Here is a 21,987-nt window from a genome sequence, read left to right on the forward strand (position 1 = left end):
TTGAAGTCTTCATCAACCAGCTGTTGAAGTCTTCATCAACCAGCTGTTGAAGAGTTCATCAACCAGCTGTTGAAGTCTTCATCAACCAGCTGTTGAAGAGTTCATCAACCAGCTGTTGAAGAGTTCATCAACCAGCTGTTGAAGTCTTCATCAACCAGCTGTTGAAGTCTTCATCAACCAGCTGTTGAAGTCTTCATCAACCAGCTGTTGAAGAGTTCATCAACCAGCTGTTGAAGAGTTCATCAACCAGCTGTTGAAGAGTTCATCAACCAGCTGTTGAAGAGTTCATCAACCAGCTGTTGAAGTCTTCATCAACCAGCTGTTGAAGTCTTCATCAACCAGCTGTTGAAGAGTTCATCAACCAGCTGTTGAAGTCTTCATCAACCAGCTGTTGAAGTCTTCATCAACCAGCTGTTGAAGTCTTCGCTGTTGAAGTGTTCATCAACCAGCTGTTGAAGTGTTCATCAACCAGCTGTTGAAGTCTTCATCAACCAGCTGTTGAAGAGTTCATCAACCAGCTGTTGAAGAGTTCATCAACCAGCTGTTGAAGTCTTCATCAACCAGCTGTTGAAGAGTTCATCAACCAGCTGTTGAAATCTTCATCAACCAGCTGTTGAAGTCTTCATCAACCAGCTGTTGAAGTCTTCATCAACCAGCTGTTGAAGAGTTCATCAACCAGCTGTTGAAGTCTTCATCAACCAGCTGTTGAAGTCTTCATCAACCAGCTGTTGAAGTCTTCATCAACCAGCTGTTGAAGTCTTCATCAACCAGATGTTGAATTCTTCATCAACCAGCTGTTGAAGTCTTCATCAACCAGCTGTTGAAGTCTTCATCAACCAGCTGTTGAAGAGTTCATCAACCAGCTGTTGAAGAGTTCATCAACCAGCTGTTGAAGAGTTCATCAACCAGCTGTTGAAGTCTTCATCAACCAGCTGTTGAAGTCTTCATCAACCAGCTGTTGAAGTCTTCATCAACCAGCTGTTGAAGAGTTCATCAACCAGCTGTTGAAGAGTTCATCAACCAGCTGTTGAAGAGTTCATCAACCAGCTGTTGAAGAGTTCATCAACCAGCTGTTGAAGTCTTCATCAACCAGCTGTTGAAGTCTTCATCAACCAGCTGTTGAAGTCTTCATCAACCAGCTGTTGAAGAGTTCATCAACCAGCTGTTGAAGTCTTCATCAACCAGCTGTTGAAGTCTTCATCAACCAGCTGTTGAAGTCTTCATCAACCAGCTGTTGAAGTGTTCATCAACCAGCTGTTGAAGTCTTCATCAACCAGCTGTTGAAGAGTTCATCAACCAGCTGTTGAAGAGTTCATCAACCAGCTGTTGAAGTCTTCATCAACCAGCTGTTGAAGAGTTCATCCACCAGCTGTTGAAGTCTTCATCAACCAGCTGTTGAAGAGTTCATCAACCAGCTGTTGAAGTCTTCATCAACCAGCTGTTGAAGAGTTCATCAACCAGCTGTTGAAGTCTTCATCAACCAGCTGTTGAAGAGTTCATCAACCAGCTGTTGAAGAGTTCATCAACCAGCTGTTGAAGTCTTCATCAACCAGCTGTTGAAGTCTTCATCAACCAGCTGTTGATAGAGTTCATCAACCAGCTGTTGAAATCTTCATCAACCAGCTGTTGAAATCTTCATCAACCAGCTGTTGAAATCTTCATCAACCAGCTGTTGAAGTCTTCATCAACCAGCTGTTGGAAGATTCATCAACCAGCTGTTGGAAGAGTTCATCAACCAGCTGTTGAAGTCTTCATCAACCAAACCAGCTGTTGGAGGAGTTGCGTGCTCTCACTGATATTCACATCAAACTAGGCTATTTGTGTGTATGATAAATAAACGACATAGCAAATGAACAACTTCAGAAATGAATCTGGTTTGGGATAAATAATATAGTCTCCATAATCATGGGGCACGAGGCATGCATTACAGCCACTCGACACAGCCTCCGCCAGGAAGTTCTAGCCCTGGTGTGAGTGAGTGTGCGTGCGGTCACCTCTCTGCCTCCTCCCTCCTACCCCGCCGTCTCCTCCTCTCCCGCCGTCTCCTCCTCTCCCGCCGTCTCCTCCTCTCCCGCCGTCTCCTCCTCTCCCGCCGTCTCCTCCTCTCCCGCCGTCTCCTCCTCTCCCGCCGTCTCCTCCGTGTGTCCCGTCTGTCATTCCACAGGCGGGAACGAGGGAGTACCTCTCCTTCCTCCTCCACTCCTCTATAAACGTGTAGAACAGCGTTCTGTCGCTCGCCACGTCTATGATGGCCAGCCCACCGCTAGGGCTGCTGGGAGAGAGAGATGCATCCTGGGAGAGCTGGAGGGTGAAGCCCTCGTCAGTCAGAGATGGGTGGGAGGAGGGGGAGAGGATTGGGGGAGCTGTGGGAACAGGAGGAGAGTCTAGCAGCGTTTTGGGGTGAGGGGGAGGTTTAGGGTCTGTTTTGGGGGGAGGGGGAGGTTTGGGGTCTGTTTTGGGGTGATGGGGAGGTTTGGGGGCTGTTTTGGGGGGAGGGGGAGGTTTGGGGTCTGTTTTGGGGTGAGGGGGAGGTTTAGGGTCTGTTTTGGGGGGAGGGGGAGGTTTGGGGGCTGTTTTGGGGGGAGGGGGAGGTTTGGGGGCTGTTTTGGGGGCTGAGTAAGAGTGTGTGTGCATTTTGGGATCTGGTTTCAGGGACTGGGGACCAACAGAGACTGCTGGTTGGTCAGGGAGGTGGGTGGAGTGAGCTGATTGGTGGATAGGTCGAGGGGTGGGATTTGATTGGTTGAGAGGTCTGGTGGTGGGAGGTGAATGGTGGTTAATAGTCCTCATGGCGTGAGGTGATTGGACAGAGGAGGTGGTCAGTTTGACTGTTTCTGGAGTTGGGGGTACGAGGTCCCCATGAGCCCCCCCTGATCTCCCCTCGTCTCTCTCCCCCAGGTGTCCCCCTGTCTCCCCTCGTCTCTCCCCCAGGTGTCCCCCTGTCTCCCCTCGTCTCTCCCCAAGGTGTCTCCCTGTCTCCCCTCGTCTCTCCCCCAGGTGTCCCCCTGTCTCCCCTCGTCTCTCCCCAAGGTGTCTCCCTGTCTCCCCTCGTCTCTCCCCCAGGTGTCCCCCTGTCTCCCCTCGTCTCTCCCCCAGGTGTCCCCCTGTCTCCCCTCGTCCCTCCCCCAGGTGTCCCCCTGTCTCCCCTCGTCTCTCCCCAAGGTGTCCCCCTGTCTCCCCTCGTCTCTCCCCCAGGTGTCCCCCTGTCTCCCCTCGTCTCTCCCCCAGGTGTCTCCCTGTCTCCCCCAGGTGTCCCCCTGTCTCCCCTCGTCTCTCCCCAAGGTGTCCCCCTGTCTCCCCTCGTCTCTCCCCCAGGTGTCCCCCTGTCTCCCCTCGTCTCTCCCCCAGGTGTCCCCCTCTCTCCCCTCGTCTCTCCCCAAGGTGTCCCCCTGTCTCCCCTCGTCTCTCCCCAAGGTGTCCCCCTGTCTCCCCTCGTCTCTCCCCCAGGTGTCCCCCTGTCTCCCCTCGTCTCTCCCCAAGGTGTCCCCCTGTCTCCCCTCGTCTCACACTGCTCTCTCCTGTCTCTGTGTGGCTGCTAGCTGGTCTCTCTGTGTCTCTGTCCTCCTCAGCATGTACCAGTGCTGTTAGACCTGTCAGACCAGTCAAACTGTCCTCTGTCTCTTGGTTGGCAACAGCTGTGTGTGTGAGTGTGTGGATCTGTACCGGGTGTGTGAGTGTGTGAGCTGGTGGAAGCAGAGTGTGTGTGAGTGTGTGAGCTGGTGGAAGCAGAGTGTGTGTGTGTTGTGTGTGTGTGTGTTGTGAGGGCTGATCAGACATGCTAGGCCAACGATCGAAGATGTCCTGGAGTCCAGGGCTGCAGTGGAGGGAGGGTTCAGACTCTCTCCTCTTCTCTCTCTCCTCTCTTCTTCTGTTTTCCTCTCTCACTCCATCTCTCTGTGATGCAGGTCGTTTAAACATACTGCCTTCACACACTGCAACACCTCTCCCTCCATCTCTCTCCTTCTCCATCCCTCCATCTCTCTCCTTCTCCATCCCTCCATCTCTCTCCTTCTCAATCCCTCCATCTCTCTCCTTCTCAATCCCCCCATCTCTCTCCTTCTCAATCCCTCCATCTCTCTCCTTCTCACTCCCTCCATCTCTCTCCTTCTCAATCCCTCCATCTCTCTCCTTCTCAATCCCTCCATCTCTCTCCTTCTCAATCCCTCCATCTCTCTCCTTCTCAATCCCTCCATCTCTCTCCTTCTCAATCCCTCCATCTCCCCCTCTCTCTGACCAGGAAGGTTCCACCTCTGCTCCACCAGTGTTCTGTGTCAATCTGTCTGTCTGGTTAGGGTTATGGTTGTCTTTGGGTTCATGTAGCAGACTGCTGTGTTGCGGTCGCTCCGTCAAACCGTTGCTGTGGTTGGGTTTAGGTCCTTGTTGCTCTGTTTCCCCGTGGTCAGGTTGGGGTCTGTCTGTCTGACCGCAGTCTTGTTCGTGTTGCGGTCGCTCCCTGTGTCTCAGCAGGCTCCGCCTCTCCAGGAAGTGCTCTCCAACCAGCAGAGAGTCGCCCCACTCTGATAGGTTGAAGGACGACTCGCCCCATTGGACGGCCTCCTGTTCCTCTGCCTCCTGATTGGCTAGGAGCCCGCTGCGTCGCCGCTGCTGGTTGGACAGGAGACTGGTCTCCATGGCAACAGGCCCCTCCTCCTTCTCCTCCTCTGATTGGTCAGAGTCGTGGCTAAGCCCAACCAATAAGGAGCTGTCGTACAGGCTGTCAAATAGGAAGCTGCTACTGCCGTTTAGACTGTTCTCATTGCTCACTGAGGAGCGGCGTGCGCTAGGAGGTGGGAGGGCTTCATCATCATCATCATCATTATCGCCTGCCAAGATCTGGGGGAGGAAGAGTACACTACCATCATCACCACCACCACCACCACCACCAATACCATCATCACCACCATCATCATCATCATGGTGGCTGTGGTTGAGTGTGTGTACCTGGTCGTCGAGGACGTGTTCCATCTGGCTGTCAGTCAGGGAGAAGTTGTATCTGGGCGCAGTGTTGTCATGGGAACCATGGGTATGGGGGTTGCCATGGATACTGTTGCCTGGTGAGGGGTTCGGTGGGTTAACATCGGTTGGTTTCTCCTCTACGCCCTTCTCCTTGTTCCCTCTCTCATGCTGTGAGTTAGCGGCCTCTCTCTCCCTCTCCTCCTCTCTCTCCTCCCCCCCTCTCTCCCTCTCCTCCTCTCTCTCCCTCTCCTCCCCTCTCTGGTCTTGTAGTAGAATCATTCTCTCAGTCTGAGTGTCCAACTCCAAACTTTCCCCAAACCCTCCCTCCTCCTCCTCCTCCTCCTCCTCCTCCTCCTCCTCCTCCTCCTCCTCCTCCTCGTAGAGTTCAGGAGACCCACACTTATCTTCCTCTTCGTCCTCTTCCACCCTCCGGCGTTTGACCACAGGAGAGAGAGGAAGAGCTGGGACGTGGGCAGAGGAGAGGAGGGAGGTAGGAGGGGGGACAGGGACCTCTGCTGGTGCCTTGCTCTGGAGAAGGGGGGCTGACTTTGGGGTTGAAACCGAGACTGGGGCAGGGACTGGTAGGGGTTTAGGGTTAGGAGGAAGTTTAAAGGATGTTCCTCTCCTCCTCTCCTCCTGCTCACACTCTCTCCTCCTCTCATCCTGCTCACTCTCTCTCCTCCTCTCCTCCTGCTCACTCTCTCTTTTCTCTCTCCTCTCCTCCTCCCTCTCTCTCCTCTTCTCCTCCCTCTCTCTCTCCTCATTCTCCTCTTCCTCCCGCCTCTTCTCCCTCTCCTCCTCTTCCTCCCTCCTCTCCTCCCCCCTCTCTCTCCTCTTTGAGTGTATAGAGCGCAGTACTTTCCTCAGAGCTGTGGACGGCTGTCCTCTCCCTGCCACACCCACTCTGTCCAGAGGTTCCTCCACTCGGGAGGTGGGGGCTCTAAAACGGGGAGGGGGAGAGTGGAAGGGGTGGATGGAGGGACTGAGAGGGGGATGAGGGCTACTGACTAGCTCAGCTAAATCCTGAGTGTTTATACCTCTCCTGTCACCGACAGGAAGGTTAGGGTCTTCCTCGCCTCTCTGTTCCCTCTCTCCCTCCTCCACTCCTCCTCTCTGTTCCCTCTCTCTCTCCTCCACTCCTCCTCTCTGTTCCCTCTCTCCCTCCTCCACTCCTCCTCTCTGTTCCCTCTCTCTCTCCTCCACTCCTCCTCTCTGTTCCCTCTCTCCCTCCTCCTCGCCTCTCTGTTCCCTCTCTCCATCCTCCACTCCTCCTCTCTGTTCCCTCTCTCCCTCCTCCACTCCTCCTCTCTGTTCCCTCTCTCCCTCCACTCCTCCTCTCTGTTCCCTCTCTCCCTCCTCCTCGCCTCTCTGTTCCCTCTCTCCCTCCTCCACTCCTCCTCTCTGTTCCCTCTCTCCCTCCACTCCTCCTCTCTGTTCCTTCTCTCCCTCCTCCACTCCTCCTCTCTGTTCCCTCTCTCTCTCCTCCACTCCTCCTCTCTGTTCCCTCTCTCTCTCCTCCACTCCTCCTCTCTGTTCCCTCTCTCTCTCCTCCACTTCTCCTCTCTGTTCCCTCTCTCTCTCCTCCACTCCTCTCTCTTCCCTCTCTCCCTCCTCCACTCCTCCTCTCTGTTTCCTCTCTCTCTGCTCACCATTGTTCATCTGTTCTTCCTCTTTCCTCTCTACCTCGCTCTTCTCTGTCCCTCTCTCCTCTACCTCTTTCTGTTCAGCCATGTTTCTCCCTCCCTCTCTCCTTTCTCCTCTTCCCTCTTTCTCTCCGTCTTCCATCGCTTTCTTCTCGTTCATCCTCCTCTCTCCATCTTTCCAGGATTTGGACCGGTCCCGCTGTGTCTCAGGTGAGTCGTTGTCATGGTCGTTGTTAGGGCGTGTCTCCGTGGGCAGTGTCCCGGGGTCCCAGGCCACCCCCAATAGGGCGAGGTCTTGCTGGAGGAGGAGCCTGGCCTCAGACACAATCTCAATGGCTGCCTCGTGTTCTGTTAGAGCCCGCCCCCCACTGACCCAGACACACCGTAAGCTCCGCCTCTCGGCTGCCTCCCCCTCACTCTCATCCACCGCACGACGAGAACTGGAGAGGAAGAGATCATCATCATCATCACCATCATCACCATCACACCCCTCCAACACACTCTCCTCCTTCCTCCTAACCTCTTAAAGGGGACAGCCTTGCGTAGGGCCTTCTCCACCTCAGTGACCTTTGCCCTGGCCAGCTGGGCCACCGTAGCGAGGCCCTGGTCATAGAGCGTCCGTGCTCTTGTTGCGCTCAGCAGCGAGACCCGGACCAGGTCCATCAGTTCCCTCTGGACCCCGAAGCTCAACCTGGTCTGGTACTGGGAAAGAAGCAACTCCAGGCTGTGCCATCCCAGCCGCCGGCAGAACACCGTTACCATGCCTACGGGACAGGAAACCACAACTTTACTATGGTTACAGCCTGGTCTGGGACAGAAGTAACTAACGGAACACTGTTACCATGCCTACGGGACAGGAAACCACAACTGCTGTAGAGACTGTTACCTGGGTGGGGGGGGGGGGGGGGGGGGGGTTACCTGCATAGGTGGAGGCAGACTGCTGTAGAGACTGTAGCTGTCCACGACTACAGTTGTACTTGGTTGCCACGGTACCCAGAGGAACCTCATTGACCAAGTCCTGAAGGACCAGAGTAGTGAAGAACCTGAAGAGAAGGAGCAGAGGTTAAAGGGTGGGGGTGGGGGTGTGTGGGTGTGTGTGTGTGAGTGTGTGTGTGTGTGTGTGTGTGTGGGTGGGTGGGTGGGTGGGTGGGTGGGTGTGTGTGTGTGTGTGTGTGTGTGTGTGTGTGTGTGTGTGTGTGTGTGTGTGGGTGGGTGGGTGTGTGTGTGTGTGTGTGGGTGGGTGTGGGTGTGTGTGTGTGTGTGTGTGTGTGTGTGTGTGTGTCTGTGTGTGTGTCTGTGTGTGTGTGTGTGTGTGTGTGTGTGTCTGTGTGTCTGTCTGTGTCTGTGTGTGTGTGTGTGTGTGTGTGTGTGTGTGGGTGTGTGTGTGTGTGTGTGTCTGTGTGTGTGGGTGGGTGTGTGTGTGTGTGTGTGGGTGTGTGTGTGGGTGTGTGTGTGTGTGTGTGGGTGGGTGTGGGTGTGGGTCTGTGTGGGTGTGGGTCTGTGTGTGTGTGTGTGTGTGTGTGTGTGTGTGTGTGTGTGTCTGTGTGTGTGTGTGTGTGTATGTGTGTGTCTGTGTGTGTGTGTGTGTGTGTGTGTGTGTGTGTGTGTGTGTGTGTGTGTGTGTGTGTGTGTCTGTGTGTGTGTCTGTGTCTGTGTGTGTGTGTCTGTGTCTGTGTGTGTGTGTGTGTGTGTGTGTATGTATGTGTGTGTGTGTGTGTGTGTGTGTGTGTGTGTGTGTATGTGTGTGTGTGTGTGTGTGTGTGTGTGTGTGTGTGTGTGGTCCAGGGTTTCCGTTATGTGTTGCTGGACATTTGACTGGCAGCATTTTAATTTACTGGACATTTAAGAAAATGTATCGGACCCATTAGGGTGAAACCTGGCTTCCATTGACGATGCACTTGAATGGCGAATGGAAAGCGCACTTCAATTGCCATTTGAGAAATAAAAATAGTAGCTATTTTAAATCGTGGCCTTTAAATGGTTTTTAACATACGAATGCATTTAGAACTGTTGCGCAATGATTGGGATTTTAGTTTATTGATCGACTTTTCACTATAATATTTTTGGCAGAGGCCGGCTATCGGAAACCCTGGTTTGCGTGTTATGCTGTACCGTTTGTGTATGGCCATCTGTCGTCTCTGTCGCTCTGTCTTGGCGATCAGTTTCCCGCTAACAGACCGAGCCAGGAAGCTCTCCTGGACCCCCACCAGCTCTGCTACTCTCTTATAGGATGAGCCAAGCGCCTCCCAGAGACACCAGAACTGGTACCAGTCAATTGTGGTCCACTCAGCATACACAGGAGTTATCTGGAGGACACACACACACCAGAGTTATCTGGAGGATACACACACCAGAGTTATCTGGAGGATACACACACAGGAGTTATCTGGAGGATACACAAACACCAGAGTTATCTGGAGGACACACACACACCAGAGTTATCTGGAGGACACACACACCAGAGTTATCTGGAGGATACACAAACACCATAGTTATCTGGAGGACACACACACCAGAGTTATCTGGAGGATACACACACACCAGAGTTATCTGGAGGACACACACACACCAGAGTTATCTGGAGGACACACACACCAGAGTTATCTGGAGGACACACACACCAGAGTTATCTGGAGGACACACACACAGGAGTTATCTGGAGGACACACACACCATAGTTATCTGGAGGACACACACACCTGAGTTATCTGGAGGACACACACACACCATAGTTATCTGGAGGACACACACACAGGAGTTATCTGGAGGACACACACACAGGAGTTATCTGGAGGACACACACACACCAGAGTTATCTGGAGGACACACACACACCAGTTATCTGGAGGACACACACACACCAGAGTTATCTGGAGGACACACACACCAGTTATCTGGAGGACACACACACACCAGAGTTATCTGGAGGACACACACACACCAGAGTTATCTGGAGGACACACACACACCATAGTTATCTGGAGGATACACAAACACCATAGTTATCTGGAGGACACACACAGGAGTTATCTGGAGGACACACACCAGAGTTATCTGGAGGACACACACACACCAGAGTTATCTGGAGGACACACACACACCAGAGTTATCTGGAGGACACACACACACCAGAGTTATCTGGAGGACACACACACACCAGAGTTATCTGGAGGACACACACACCAGAGTTATTTGGAGGACACACACACCAGAGTTATCTGGAGGATACACACACCATAGTTATCTGGAGGACACACACACCAGAGTTATCTGGAGGACACACACACACCAGAGTTATCTGGAGGACACACACACCATAGTTATCTGGAGGACACACACACCAGAGTTATCTGGAGGACACAAACACCAGAGTTATCTGGAGGACACACACACCATAGTTACAGTGGGGGAAAAAGTATTTAGTCAGCCACCAATTGTCCAAGTTCTCCCACTTAAAAAGATGAGAGGCCTGTAATTTTCATCATAGGTACACGTCAACTATGACAGACAAAATGAGAAAAAAATTCCAGAAAATCACATTGTAGGATTTTTTATGAATTTATTTGCAAATTATGGTGGAAAATAAGTATTTGGTCAATAACAAAAGTTTCTCAATACATTGTTATATACCCTTTGTTGGCAATGACAGAGGTCAAACGTTTTCTGTAATTCTTCACAAGGTTTTCACACACTGTTGCTGGTATTTTGGCCCATTCCTCCATGCAGATCTCCTCTAGAGCAGTGATGTTTTGGGGCTGTCGCTGGGCAACACGGACTTTCAACTCCCTCCAAAGATTTTCTATGGGGTTGAGATCTGGAGACTGGCTAGGCCACTCCATGACCTTGAAATGCTTCTTACGAAGCCACTCCTTCGTTGCCCGGGCGGTGTGTTTGGGATCATTGTCATGCTGAAAGACCCAGCCACATTTCATCTTCAATGCCCTTGCTGATGGAAGGAGGTTTTCACTCAAAATCTCACGATACATGGCCCCATTCATTCTTTCCTTTACACGGATCAGTCGTCCTGGTCCCTTTGCAGAAAACAGCCCCAAAGCATGATGTTTCCACCCCCATGCTTCACAGTAGGTATGGTGTTCTTTGGATGCAACTCAGCATTCTTTGTCCTCCAAACACGACGAGTTGAGTTTTTACCAAAAAGTTCTATTTTGGTTTCATCTGACCATATGACATTCTCCCAATCCTCTTCTTTGCTAGAGTGCATCCAAATGCACTCTAGCAAACTTCAGACGGGCCTGGACATGTACTGGCTTAAGCAGGGGGACACGTCTGGCACTGCAGGATTTGAGTCCCTGGCGGCGTAGTGTGTTAGTGATGGTAGGCTTTGTTACTTTGGTCCCAGCTCTCTGCAGGTCATTCACTAGGTCCCCCCGTGTGGTTCTGGCATTTTTGCTCACCGTTCTTGTGATCATTTTGACCCCACGGGGTGAGATCTTGCGTGGAGCCCCAGATCGAGGGAGATTATCAGTGGTCTTGTATGTCTTCCATTTCCTAATAATTGCTCCCACAGTTGATTTCTTCAAACCAAGCTGCTTACCTATTGCAGATTCGGTCTTCCCAGCCTGGTGCAGGTCTACAATTTTGTTTCTGGTGTCCTTTGACTGCTCTTTGGTCTTGGCCATAGTGGAGTTTGGAGTGTGACTGTTTGAGGTTGTGGACAGGTGTCTTTTATACTGATAACAAGTTCAAACAGGTGCCATTAATACAGGTAACGAGTGGAGGACAGAGGAGCCTCTTAAAGAAGAAGTTACAGGTCTGTGAGAGCCAGAAATCTTGCTTGTTTGTAGGTGACCAAATACTTATTTTCCACCATAATTTGCAAATAAATTCATTAAAAATCCTACAATGTGATTTTCTGGATTTTCTTCCTCATTTTGTCTGTCATAGTTGACGTGTACCTATGATGAAAATTACAGGCCTCTCATCTTTTTAAGTGGGAGAACTTGCACAATTGGTGGCTGACTAAACACATGAGTTATCTGGAGGATACAAATACAGGAGTTATCTGGAGGATACAAACACAGGAGTTATCTGGAGGATACAAACACAGGAGTTATCTGGAGGATACAAACACAGGAGTTATCTGGAGGATACAAACACAGGAGTTATCTGGAGGATACAAACATGCATTATCTGGAGGGAGAGAGAGGGGGGTACCTGGTAGAGTGTGTGTAGGTCGTTGTCCAGCACGAAGCCCTTCATGGCTCTCTGCAGGTCTGAGAAGATACCCAGTGCCTCAGGAGGAGAGAGAGAGGAGGAGAGTGTGGCAGAACCCAGGTGGGTGGGGCAGTACCTCTCTTCTCCTCCTGCCCCCCCTCTCTTCCTCTCACCCCCATCTCCCTCTCTTTGGATAGATATGAACTCATTCTCAATCAACCATTCCACACAGGCCTCTATCGCTCCCTCCGTCTCTCCTCCCGTCGCTCCCTCCGTCTCTCCTCCAGTCCTCCCTCCTCCCTCCGTAATGGCGCCCCCTGGTGTGGTGTCATAGCGGGCACCAGCAGCCAGCAGCGTACAGGAAGCATAAAGCCTCACATCCTGAGGAGAGCTGGCCACGCCCCCAACAATGATCTGACAGGAGACAGGTATATAGATGATCTGACAGGAGACAGGTATATAGATGATCTGACAGGAGACAGGTATATAGATGATCTGACAGGAGACAGGTATATAGATGATCTGACAGGAGACAGGTATATAGATGATCTGACAGGAGACAGGTATACAGTACCAGTCAAAAGTTTTGAACACACCTACTCATTCAAGGGTTTTTCTTCATTTTTTACTATTTTCTACATTGTACAATAATAGTGAAGACATCAAAACTATGAAATAACACATATGGAATCATGTAGTAACCACAAAGGTGTTGCAAATAGTCCAGGTAGCCATGATTAGCTGTTCAGGAGTCTTATGGCTTGGGGGTAGAAACTGTTGAGAAGCCTTTTGGACCTAGACATGGCGCTCCGGTATCGCTTGCCGTGCGGTAGCAAAGAGAACAGTCTATGACTAGGGTGGCTGGAGTCTTTGACAATTTTGAGGGCCTTCCTCTGACACCGCCTGGTATAGAGGTCCTGGATGGCAGGAAGCTTTGCCCCAGTGATGTACTGGGGCGTACGCACTACCCTCTGTAGTGCCTTGCGGTCGGAGGCCGAGCAGTTGCCATACCTGGCGGTGATGCAACCAGTCAGGATGCTCTCGATGGTGCAGCTGTAGAACTTTTTGAGGATCTGAGGACCCATGCCAAATCATTTCAGTCTCCTGAGGGGGAATAGGTGTGTTTGACCATGATAGTTTGTTGGTGATGTGGACACCAAGGAACTTGAAGCTCTCAACCTGTTCCACTACAGCCCCGTCGATGAGAATGGGGGCGTGATCAGTCCTCTTGTCTTGATCACGTTGAGGGAGAGGTTGTTATCCTGGCACCACACGGCCAGGTCTCTGACCTCCTCCCTATAGGCTGTCTCATCGTTGTCGGTGATCAGGCCTACCACTGTTGCGTCATCGGCAAACGTAATGATGGTGTTGGAGTCATGCCTGGCCATGCAGTCATGGGTGAACAGGGAGTTCAGGAGGGGACTGAGCACGCACCCCTGAGGGGCCCCCGTGTTGAGGATCAGCGTGGCAGATGTGTTGTTACCTACCCTTACCACCTGGGGGCAGCCCGTCAGGAAGTCCAGGATCCAGTTGCAGAGGAAGGTGTTTAGTCCCAGGGTCCTTAGCTTGGTGATGAGCTTTGAGGGCACTATGGTGTTGAACGCTGAGCTGTAGTCAATGAATAGCATTCTCACATACAGTGAGGGAAAAAAGTATTTGATTCCCTGCTGATTTTGTACGTTTGCCCAATGACAAAGAAATGATCAGTCTATAATTTTAATGGTAGATTTATTTTAACAGTGAGAGACAGAATAACAACAAAAAAATCCAGAAAAACGCATGTAAAAAAAATTATAAATTGATTTGCATTTTAATGAGGGAAATAAGTATTTGACCCCTCTGCAAAACATGACTTAGTACTTGGTGGCAAAACCCTTGTTGGCAATCACAGAGGTCAGACGTTTCTTGTAGTTGGCCACCAGGTTTACACACATCTCAGGAGGGATTTTGTCCCACTCCTCTTTGCAGATCTTCTCCAAGTCATTAAGGTTTCGAGGCTGACGTTTGGCAACTCGAACCTTCAGCTCCCTGCACAGATTTTCTATGGAATTAAGGTCTGGAGACTGGCTAGGCCACTCCAGGACCTTAATGTGCTTTTTCTAGAGCCACTAATTTGTTGCCTTGGCCGTGTGTTTTGGGTCATTGTCATGCTGGAATACCCATCCACGACCCATTTTCAATGCCCTGGCTGACGGAAGGAGGTTCTCACCCAGGATTTGACGGTACATGGCCCCGTCCATCGTCCCTTTGATGCGGTGAAGTTGTCCTGTCCCCTTAGCAGAAAAACACCCCCAAAGCATAATGTTTCCACCTCCATGTTTGACGGTGGGGATGGTGTTCTTGGGGTCATAGGCAGCATTCCTCCTCCTCCAAACACGGCGAGTTGAGTTGATGCCAAAGAGCTCGATTTTGGTCTCATCTGACCACAACACTTTCACCCAGTTCTCCTCTGAATCATTCAGATGTTCATTGGCAAACTTCAGACGGCCCTGTATATGTGCTTTCTTAAGCAGGGGGACCTTGCGGGCGCTGCAGGGTTTCAGTCCTTCACGGCGTAGTGTGTTACCAATTGTTTTGTTGGTGACTATGATCCCAGCTGCCTTCAGATCATTGGCAAGATCCTCCCGTGTAGTTCTGGGCTGATTCCTCACCGTTCTCATGATCATTGCAACTCCACGAGGTGAGATCTTGCATGGAGCCCCAGGCCGAGGGAGATTGACAGTTCTTTTGTGTTTCTTCCATTTGCGAATAAACGCACCAACTGTTGTCACCTTCTCACCAAGATGCTTGGTGATGGTCTTGTAGCCCATTCCAGCCTTGTGTAGGTCTACAATCTTGTCCCTGACATCCTTGGAGAGCTCTTTGGTCTTGGCCATGGTGAAGAGTTTGGAATCTGATTGATTGAGTGCTTGTGTGGACAGGTGTCTTTTATACAGGTAACAAACTGAGATTAGGAGCACTCCCTTTAAGAGTGTGCTCCTAATCTCAGCTCGTTACCTGTATAAAAGACACCTGGGAGCCAGAAATCTTTCTGATTGAGAGGGGGTCAAATACTTATTTCCCTCATTAAAATGCAAATCAATTTATAACATTTTTGACATGCGTTTTTCTTGATTTTTTTGTTGTTATTCTGTCTCTCACTGTTCAAATAAACCTACCATTAAAATTATAGACTGATCATTTCTTTGTCAGTGGGCAAACGTACAAAATCAGCAGGGGATCAAATACTTTTTCCCCCTCACTTTAGGTGTTCCTCTTGTCCAGGTGTGAAAGGGCAGTGTGGAGTGCAATAGAGATTGCATAATCTGTGGATCTGTTGGGGCGGTATGCAAATTGGAGTGGGTTACTGGGTTAATGGTGTTGATGTGAGCCATGACCAGCCTTTCAAAGCACTTCATGGCTACAGACGTGAGTGCTACGGGTCGGTAGTCATTTAGGCAGGTTATCTTAGTGTTCTTGGGCATAGGGACTATGGTGGTCTGCTTGAAACATTTTGGTATTACAGACTCAGTCAGGGACATGTTGAAAATGTCAGTGAAGACACTTGCCAGTTGGTCAGCGCATGCTCAGAGTACACGTCCTGGTAATCCGTCTGGCCCTGCGGCCTTGTGAATGTTGACCTGCTTAAAAGTCTTACTCACATCGGCTACTGAGAGCATGATCACATAGTCATCAGGAACAGCTGATGCTCTCATGCATGCTTCAGTGTTGCTTTCCTCAAAGCGAGCATAGAAGTGATTTAGCTCATCTGGTAGGCTTGTGTCACTGGGCAGCTCGCGGCTGTGCTTCCATTTGTAGTCTGTAATAGTTTTCAAGCCCTGTCACATCGGACGAGCATCGGAGCCGGTGTAGTACGATTCAATCTTAGTCCTGTATTGACGCTTTGCCTGTTTGGTGGTTCGTCGGAGGGCATAGCTGGATTTCTTATAAGGGTCCAGGTTAGAGTCCCGCACCTTGAAAGCGGCAGATCTATGCTTTAGCTCGGTGCGGATGTTGCCTGTACTCCATGGCTTCTGGTTGGGGTATGTACGTACAGTCACTGTGGGGACGACGTCATCGATGCACTTATTGATGAAGCCAGTGACTGATGTGGTATACTCCTCAATGCTATCGGAAGAATCCCGGAACATATTCCAGTCTGTGCTAGCAAAACAGTCCTGTAGCTTAGCATCTGCGTCATCTGACCACTTCCTTATTAACCGAGTCACTGGTGCTTCCTGCTTTAGTTTTTGCTTATAAGCAGGAATCAGGAGGATAGAGTTATGGTCAGATTTGCCAAATGGAGGGCGAGGGAGAGCTTTGTATGCGTCTCTGTGTGTGGAGTAAAGGTGGTCTAGAGTTTTTTTTCCTCTGGTTGCACAGATTTAACATGCTGGTAGAAATGAGGTAAAACGGATTTAAGTTTCCCTGCATTAAAGTCCCCGGCCACTAGGAGCGCTGCCTCTGGATGAGCGTTTTCCTGTTTACTTATGGCCTTATACAGCTCATTGAGTGCGGTCTTAGTGCCAGCATCGGTTTGTGGTGGTAGATTGACAGCTACGAAAAATATATATGAAAACTCTCTTGGTAAATACTGTGGTCTACAGCTTATCATGGAATACTCTACCTCAGGCGAGCAAAACCTTGAGACTTCCTTAGTATTAGATTTTATGCACCAGCTGTTGTTTACAAATATGCATAGACCGCCACCCCTTGTCTTACCAGAGTGCCGTTCTATCCTGCTGATGTAGCGTATAGCCCGCTAGCTGTATGTTATCCATGTCGTCGTTCAGCCACGACTCGGTGAAACGTAAGATATTACAGTTTTTAATGTCCCGTTGGTAGGATAACCGTAATCTTAGGTCATCCAATTTATTTTCCAATGATTGAAGATTGGCTAATAGGATTGATGGGAGCGGCAGTTTACTCGCTCGCCGTCGGATTCTTACAAGGCACCCCGACCTAAGTCCCAGATATCTCCGTCTCTTCCTCATGCGAATGACGGGGATTTGGGCCTTGTCGGGTGTCTGTAGAATATCCTTCGCGTCCGACTCGTTGAATAAAAAATCTTTGTCCAATACGAGGTGAGTAATCGCTGTCCTGATATCCAGAAGCTATTTTTGGTTATAAGAGACGATGGCAGAAACATTATGTACAGAATAAATTACAAATAACGCGAAAAAACACACATAATAGTACAATTGGTTAGAGGGCTGTAAAACGGCAGCCATCTTCTCCGGCGCCATTGCTCGTGTTTCTTGGCCCAAGCAAGTCTCTTCTTATTATTGGTGTCCTTTAGTAGTGGTTTCTTTGTAGCAATTCGACCATGAAGGCCTGATTCACGCAGTCTCCTCTGAACAGTTGATGTTGAGATGTGTCTGTTACTTGAACTCTGTGAAGCATTTATTTGGGCTGCAATTTCTGAGGCTGATAACTCTAATGAACTTATCCTCTGCAGCAGAGGTAACTCTGGGTCTTCCATTCCTGTGGCGGTCCTCATGAGAGCCAGTTTCATCATAGCAATTGATGGTTTTTGTGACTGTACTTGAAGAAACGTTCAAAGTTCTTGAAATTGTCCATATTGACTGACCTTCATGTCTTAAAGTAATGATGGACTGTCATTTCTCTTTGCTTATTTGAGCTGTTCTTGCCATAATATGGACTTGGTCTTTTACCAAATAGGGCTATCATCTGTATACCCACCCTACCTTGTCACAACACAACTGATTGGCTCAAATGCATTAAGAAGGAAAGAAGTTCAGTGGTTAGATGTCAGACTACTGTACCTCCAGGATGGCTCGGAGCATGCTGGTGGTTAGCCCCTCCCCCTCCCTCTTCACCAGGCAGCTGCTGATTGGCTGCAGAGCGCCCTGGAGAAGACACACTCCCTTCTGACGCTCCGCCTCCTTACACACCAACACACTCTCCCCTAAAAGGGAGGAGAGAGAGAGGGTGAGAGGGGGGAGAGGGGGAGAGGGGGGAGAGGGTGAGAGGGGGGAGAGGGTGAGGGGGAGAGGGGGGAGAGGGTGAGAGGGGGGAGAGGGGGGAGACGGGGGAGAGGGGGGAGAGGGTGAGGGGGAGAGGGGGGGAGAGGGGAGAGAGGGGGGAGAGGGTGAGAGGGGGGAGAGGGGTGAGAGGGTGAGAGGGGGGAGAGGGGGGAGAGGGTGAGAGGGTGGAGAGGGGGAGAGGGTGAGAGGGGGGAGAGGGGGAGAGGGTGAGAGGGGGGAGAGGTGGAGAGGGTGAGAGGGGGGAGAGGGGGAGAGGGGGGTGAGGGTGAGAGGGGGGAGAGGGTGAGAGGGGGGAGAGGGGGGGAGGGGGGAGAGGGGGGAGACGGGGGAGAGAGAGGGGGGGGGGGGGGAGGGTGAGAGGGGGGAGAGGGTGAGGGGGAGAGGGTGAGAGGGGGGAGAGGGGGGAGAGGGGGGGAGGGGGGAGAGGGGGGAGACGGGGGAGAGGGGGGAGAGGGTGAGGGGGAGAGGGGGGGGAGAGGGGAGAGAGGGGGGAGAGGGTGAGAGGGGGGAGAGGGGTGAGAGGGTGAGAGGGGGGAGGGGGAGAGGGGGGAGGGGGGAGAGGGGGGAGAGGGTGAGAGGGTGGAGAGGGGGGAGAGGGGGAGAGGGTGAGAGGGGGGAGAGGGGGAGAGGGTGAGAGGGGGGAGAGGTGGAGAGGGTGAGAGGGGGGAGAGGGGGAGAGGGGGGAGAGGGTGAGAGGGGGGAGAGGGTGAGAGGGGGAGAGGGGACATTTTCAATCCTCAGCCACAGAGATCATTTAAATCCCTTTCACCTCCTCACCCTCCGTGTCGACTCCCATTGAAAAATACATTGAGATGAAGCTGCCCCAGTGTGTGGACGCTATTAAAATATATTTCTTAGTATCTGTTATGCTATTTTTATTTATTTGTTGATTGAAGAAAGAAAACAAGTTGGATGCCAGTACGGTGCAATAAACCTTAGTGAACTATTTACAGAAAATATATAAAAAAATAACACATACGTATTACGGAGCTACTCAGCCTGAATATCAGGACTGCAACGTGTTTCCACTACTAATCCACATACGTATTACGGAGCTACTCAGCCTGAATATCAGGACTGCAACGTGTTTCCACTACTAATCCACATACGTATTACGGAGCTACTCAGCCTGAATATCAGGACTGCAACGTGTTTCCACTACTAATCCACATACGTATTACGGAGCTACTCAGCCTGAATATCAGGACTGCAACGTGTTTCCACTACTAATCCACATACGTATTACGGAGCTACTCAGCCTGAATATCAGGACTGCAACGTGTTTCCACTACTAATCCACATACGTATTACGGAGCTACTCAGCCTGAATATCAGGACTGTAACGTGTTTCCACTACTAATCCACATACGTATTACGGAGCTACTCAGCCTGAATATCAGGACTGCAACGTGTTTCCACTACTAATCCACATACGTATTACGGCGCTACTCAGCCTGAATATCAGGACTGCAACGTGTTTCCACTACTAATCCACATACGTATTACGGAGCTACTCAGCCTGAATATCAGGACTGCAACGTGTTTCCACTACTAATCCACATACGTATTACGGAGCTACTCAGCCTGAATATCAGGACTGCAACGTGTTTCCACTACTAATCCACATACGTATTACGGAGCTACTCAGCCTGAATATCAGGACTGCAACGTGTTTCCACTACTAATCCACATACGTATTACGGAGCTACTCAGCCTGAATATCAGGACTGCAACGTGTTTCCACTACTAATCCACATACGTATTACGGAGCTACTCAGCCTGAATATCAGGACTGAAACGTGTTTCCACTACTAATCCACATACGTATTACGGAGCTACTCAGCCTGAATATCAGGACTGCAACGTGTTTCCACTACTAATCCACATACGTATTACGGAGCTACTCAGCCTGAATATCAGGACTGTAACGTGTTTCCACTACTAATCCACATACGTATTACGGCGCTACTCAGCCTGAATATCAGGACTGCAACGTGTTTCCACTACTAATCCACATACGTATTACGGCGCTACTCAGCCTGAATATCAGGACTGCAACGTGTTTCCACTACTAATCCACATACGTATTACGGAGCTACTCAGCCTGAATATCAGGACTGCAACGTGTTTCCACTACTAATCCACATACGTATTACGGAGCTACTCAGCCTGAATATCAGGACTGCAACGTGTTTCCACTACTAATCCACATACGTATTACGGAGCTACTCAGCCTGAATATCAGGACTGCAACGTGTTTCCACTACTAATCCACATACGTATTACGGAGCTACTCAGCCTGAATATCAGGACTGCAACGTGTTTCCACTACTAATCCACATACGTATTACGGAGCTACTCAGCCTGAATATCAGGACTGCAACGTGTTTCCACTACTAATCCACATACGTATTACGGAGCTACTCAGCCTGAATATCAGGACTGCAACGTGTTTCCACTACTAATCCACATACGTATTACGGAGCTACTCAGCCTGAATATCAGGACTGCAACGTGTTTCCACTACTAATCCACATACGTATTACGGAGCTACTCAGCCTGAATATCAGGACTGCAACGTGTTTCCACTACTAATCCACATACGTATTACGGAGCTACTCAGCCTGAATATCAGGACTGCAACGTGTTTCCACTACTAATCCACATACGTATTACGGAGCTACTCAGCCTGAATATCAGGACTGCAACGTGTTTCCACTACTAATCCACATACGTATTACGGAGCTACTCAGCCTGAATATCAGGACTGCAACGTGTTTCCACTACTAATCCACATACGTATTACGGAGCTACTCAGCCTGAATATCAGGACTGCAACGTGTTTCCACTACTAATCCACATACGTATTACGGAGCTACTCAGCCTGAATATCAGGACTGCAACGTGTTTCCACTACTAATCCACATACGTATTACGGAGCTACTCAGCCTGAATATCAGGACTGCAACGTGTTTCCACTACTAATCCACATACGTATTACGGAGCTACTCAGCCTGAATATCAGGACTGCAACGTGTTTCCACTACTAATCCACATACGTATTACGGAGCTACTCAGCCTGAATATCAGGACTGCAACGTGTTTCCACTACTAATCCACATACGTATTACGGAGCTACTCAGCCTGAATATCAGGACTGCAACGTGTTTCCACTACTAATCCACATACGTATTACGGAGCTACTCAGCCTGAATATCAGGACTGCAACGTGTTTCCACTACTAATCCACATACGTATTACGGAGCTACTCAGCCTGAATATCAGGACTGCAACGTGTTTCCACCTACTAATCCACATAGCTATTTACGGAGCTACTCAGCCTGGAATATCAGGACTGCAACGTGTTTCCACTACTAATCCACATACGTATTTCTGGAGTACTCAGCGTGAATATCAGGACTGCAACGTGTTTCCACTACTAATCCACATACGTATTACGGAGCTACTCAGCCTGAATATCAGGACTGCAACGTGTTTCCACTACTAATCCACATACGAATTACGGAGCTACTCAGCCTGAATATCAGGACTGCAACGTGTTTCCACTACTAATCCACATACGTATTACGGAGCTACTCAGCCTGAATATCAGGACTGCAACGTGTTCCACTACTAATCCACATACGTATTACGGAGCTACTCAGCCTGAATATCAGGACTGCAACGTGTTTCCACTACTAATCCACATACGTATTACGGAGCTACTCAGCCTGAATATCAGGACTGCAACGTGTTTCCACTACTAATCCACATACGTATTACGGAGCTACTCAGCCTGAATATCAGGACTGCAACGTGTTTCCACTACTAATCCACATACGTATTACGGAGCTACTCAGCCTGAATATCAGGACTGCAACGTGTTTCCACTACTAATCCACATACGTATTACGGAGCTACTCAGCCTGAATATCAGGACTGCAACGTGTTTCCACTACTAATCCACATACGTATTACGGAGCTACTCAGCCTGAATATCAGGACTGCAACGTGTTTCCACTACTAATCCACATACGTATTACGGAGCTACTCAGCCTGAATATCAGGACTGCAACGTGTTTCCACTACTAATCCACATACGTATTACGGAGCTACTCAGCCTGAATATCAGGACTGCAACGTGTTTCCACTACTAATCCACATACGTATTACGGAGCTACTCAGCCTGAATATCAGGACTGCAACGTGTTTCCACTACTAATCCA

The 21,987-nt window shown here is 50.0% G+C and overlaps 1 protein-coding gene across 1 annotated transcript in view; it reads right to left on the reverse strand.

The window, feature by feature from the left end:
- LOC311123262 (DNA polymerase theta-like) overlaps nucleotides 1-21,987 on the reverse strand; it is a gene marked incomplete at its 5' end in the record, with an annotated part of 100,144 nt that overhangs the window by 56,874 nt on the left and 21,283 nt on the right. Inside the window, 11 exons of the mRNA XM_084197518.1 lie at nucleotides 2,112-2,655; nucleotides 3,664-3,850; nucleotides 4,235-4,833; nucleotides 4,942-5,051; nucleotides 5,815-5,896; nucleotides 6,670-7,039; nucleotides 7,120-7,363; nucleotides 7,518-7,642; nucleotides 8,712-8,905; nucleotides 11,775-12,188; nucleotides 17,540-17,682. Of these exons, the coding sequence (XP_084053644.1) occupies nucleotides 2,112-2,655; nucleotides 3,664-3,850; nucleotides 4,235-4,833; nucleotides 4,942-5,051; nucleotides 5,815-5,896; nucleotides 6,670-7,039; nucleotides 7,120-7,363; nucleotides 7,518-7,642; nucleotides 8,712-8,905; nucleotides 11,775-12,188; nucleotides 17,540-17,682 (3,012 nt within the window). The remainder of the gene's footprint in view (nucleotides 1-2,111; nucleotides 2,656-3,663; nucleotides 3,851-4,234; nucleotides 4,834-4,941; nucleotides 5,052-5,814; nucleotides 5,897-6,669; nucleotides 7,040-7,119; nucleotides 7,364-7,517; nucleotides 7,643-8,711; nucleotides 8,906-11,774; nucleotides 12,189-17,539; nucleotides 17,683-21,987) is intronic.

Source organism: Coregonus lavaretus (genome assembly GCF_964263955.1).
Source record: "Coregonus lavaretus genome assembly, contig: HAP1_SCAFFOLD_407, whole genome shotgun sequence".
NCBI lineage: Eukaryota > Metazoa > Chordata > Actinopteri > Salmoniformes > Salmonidae > Coregonus > Coregonus lavaretus.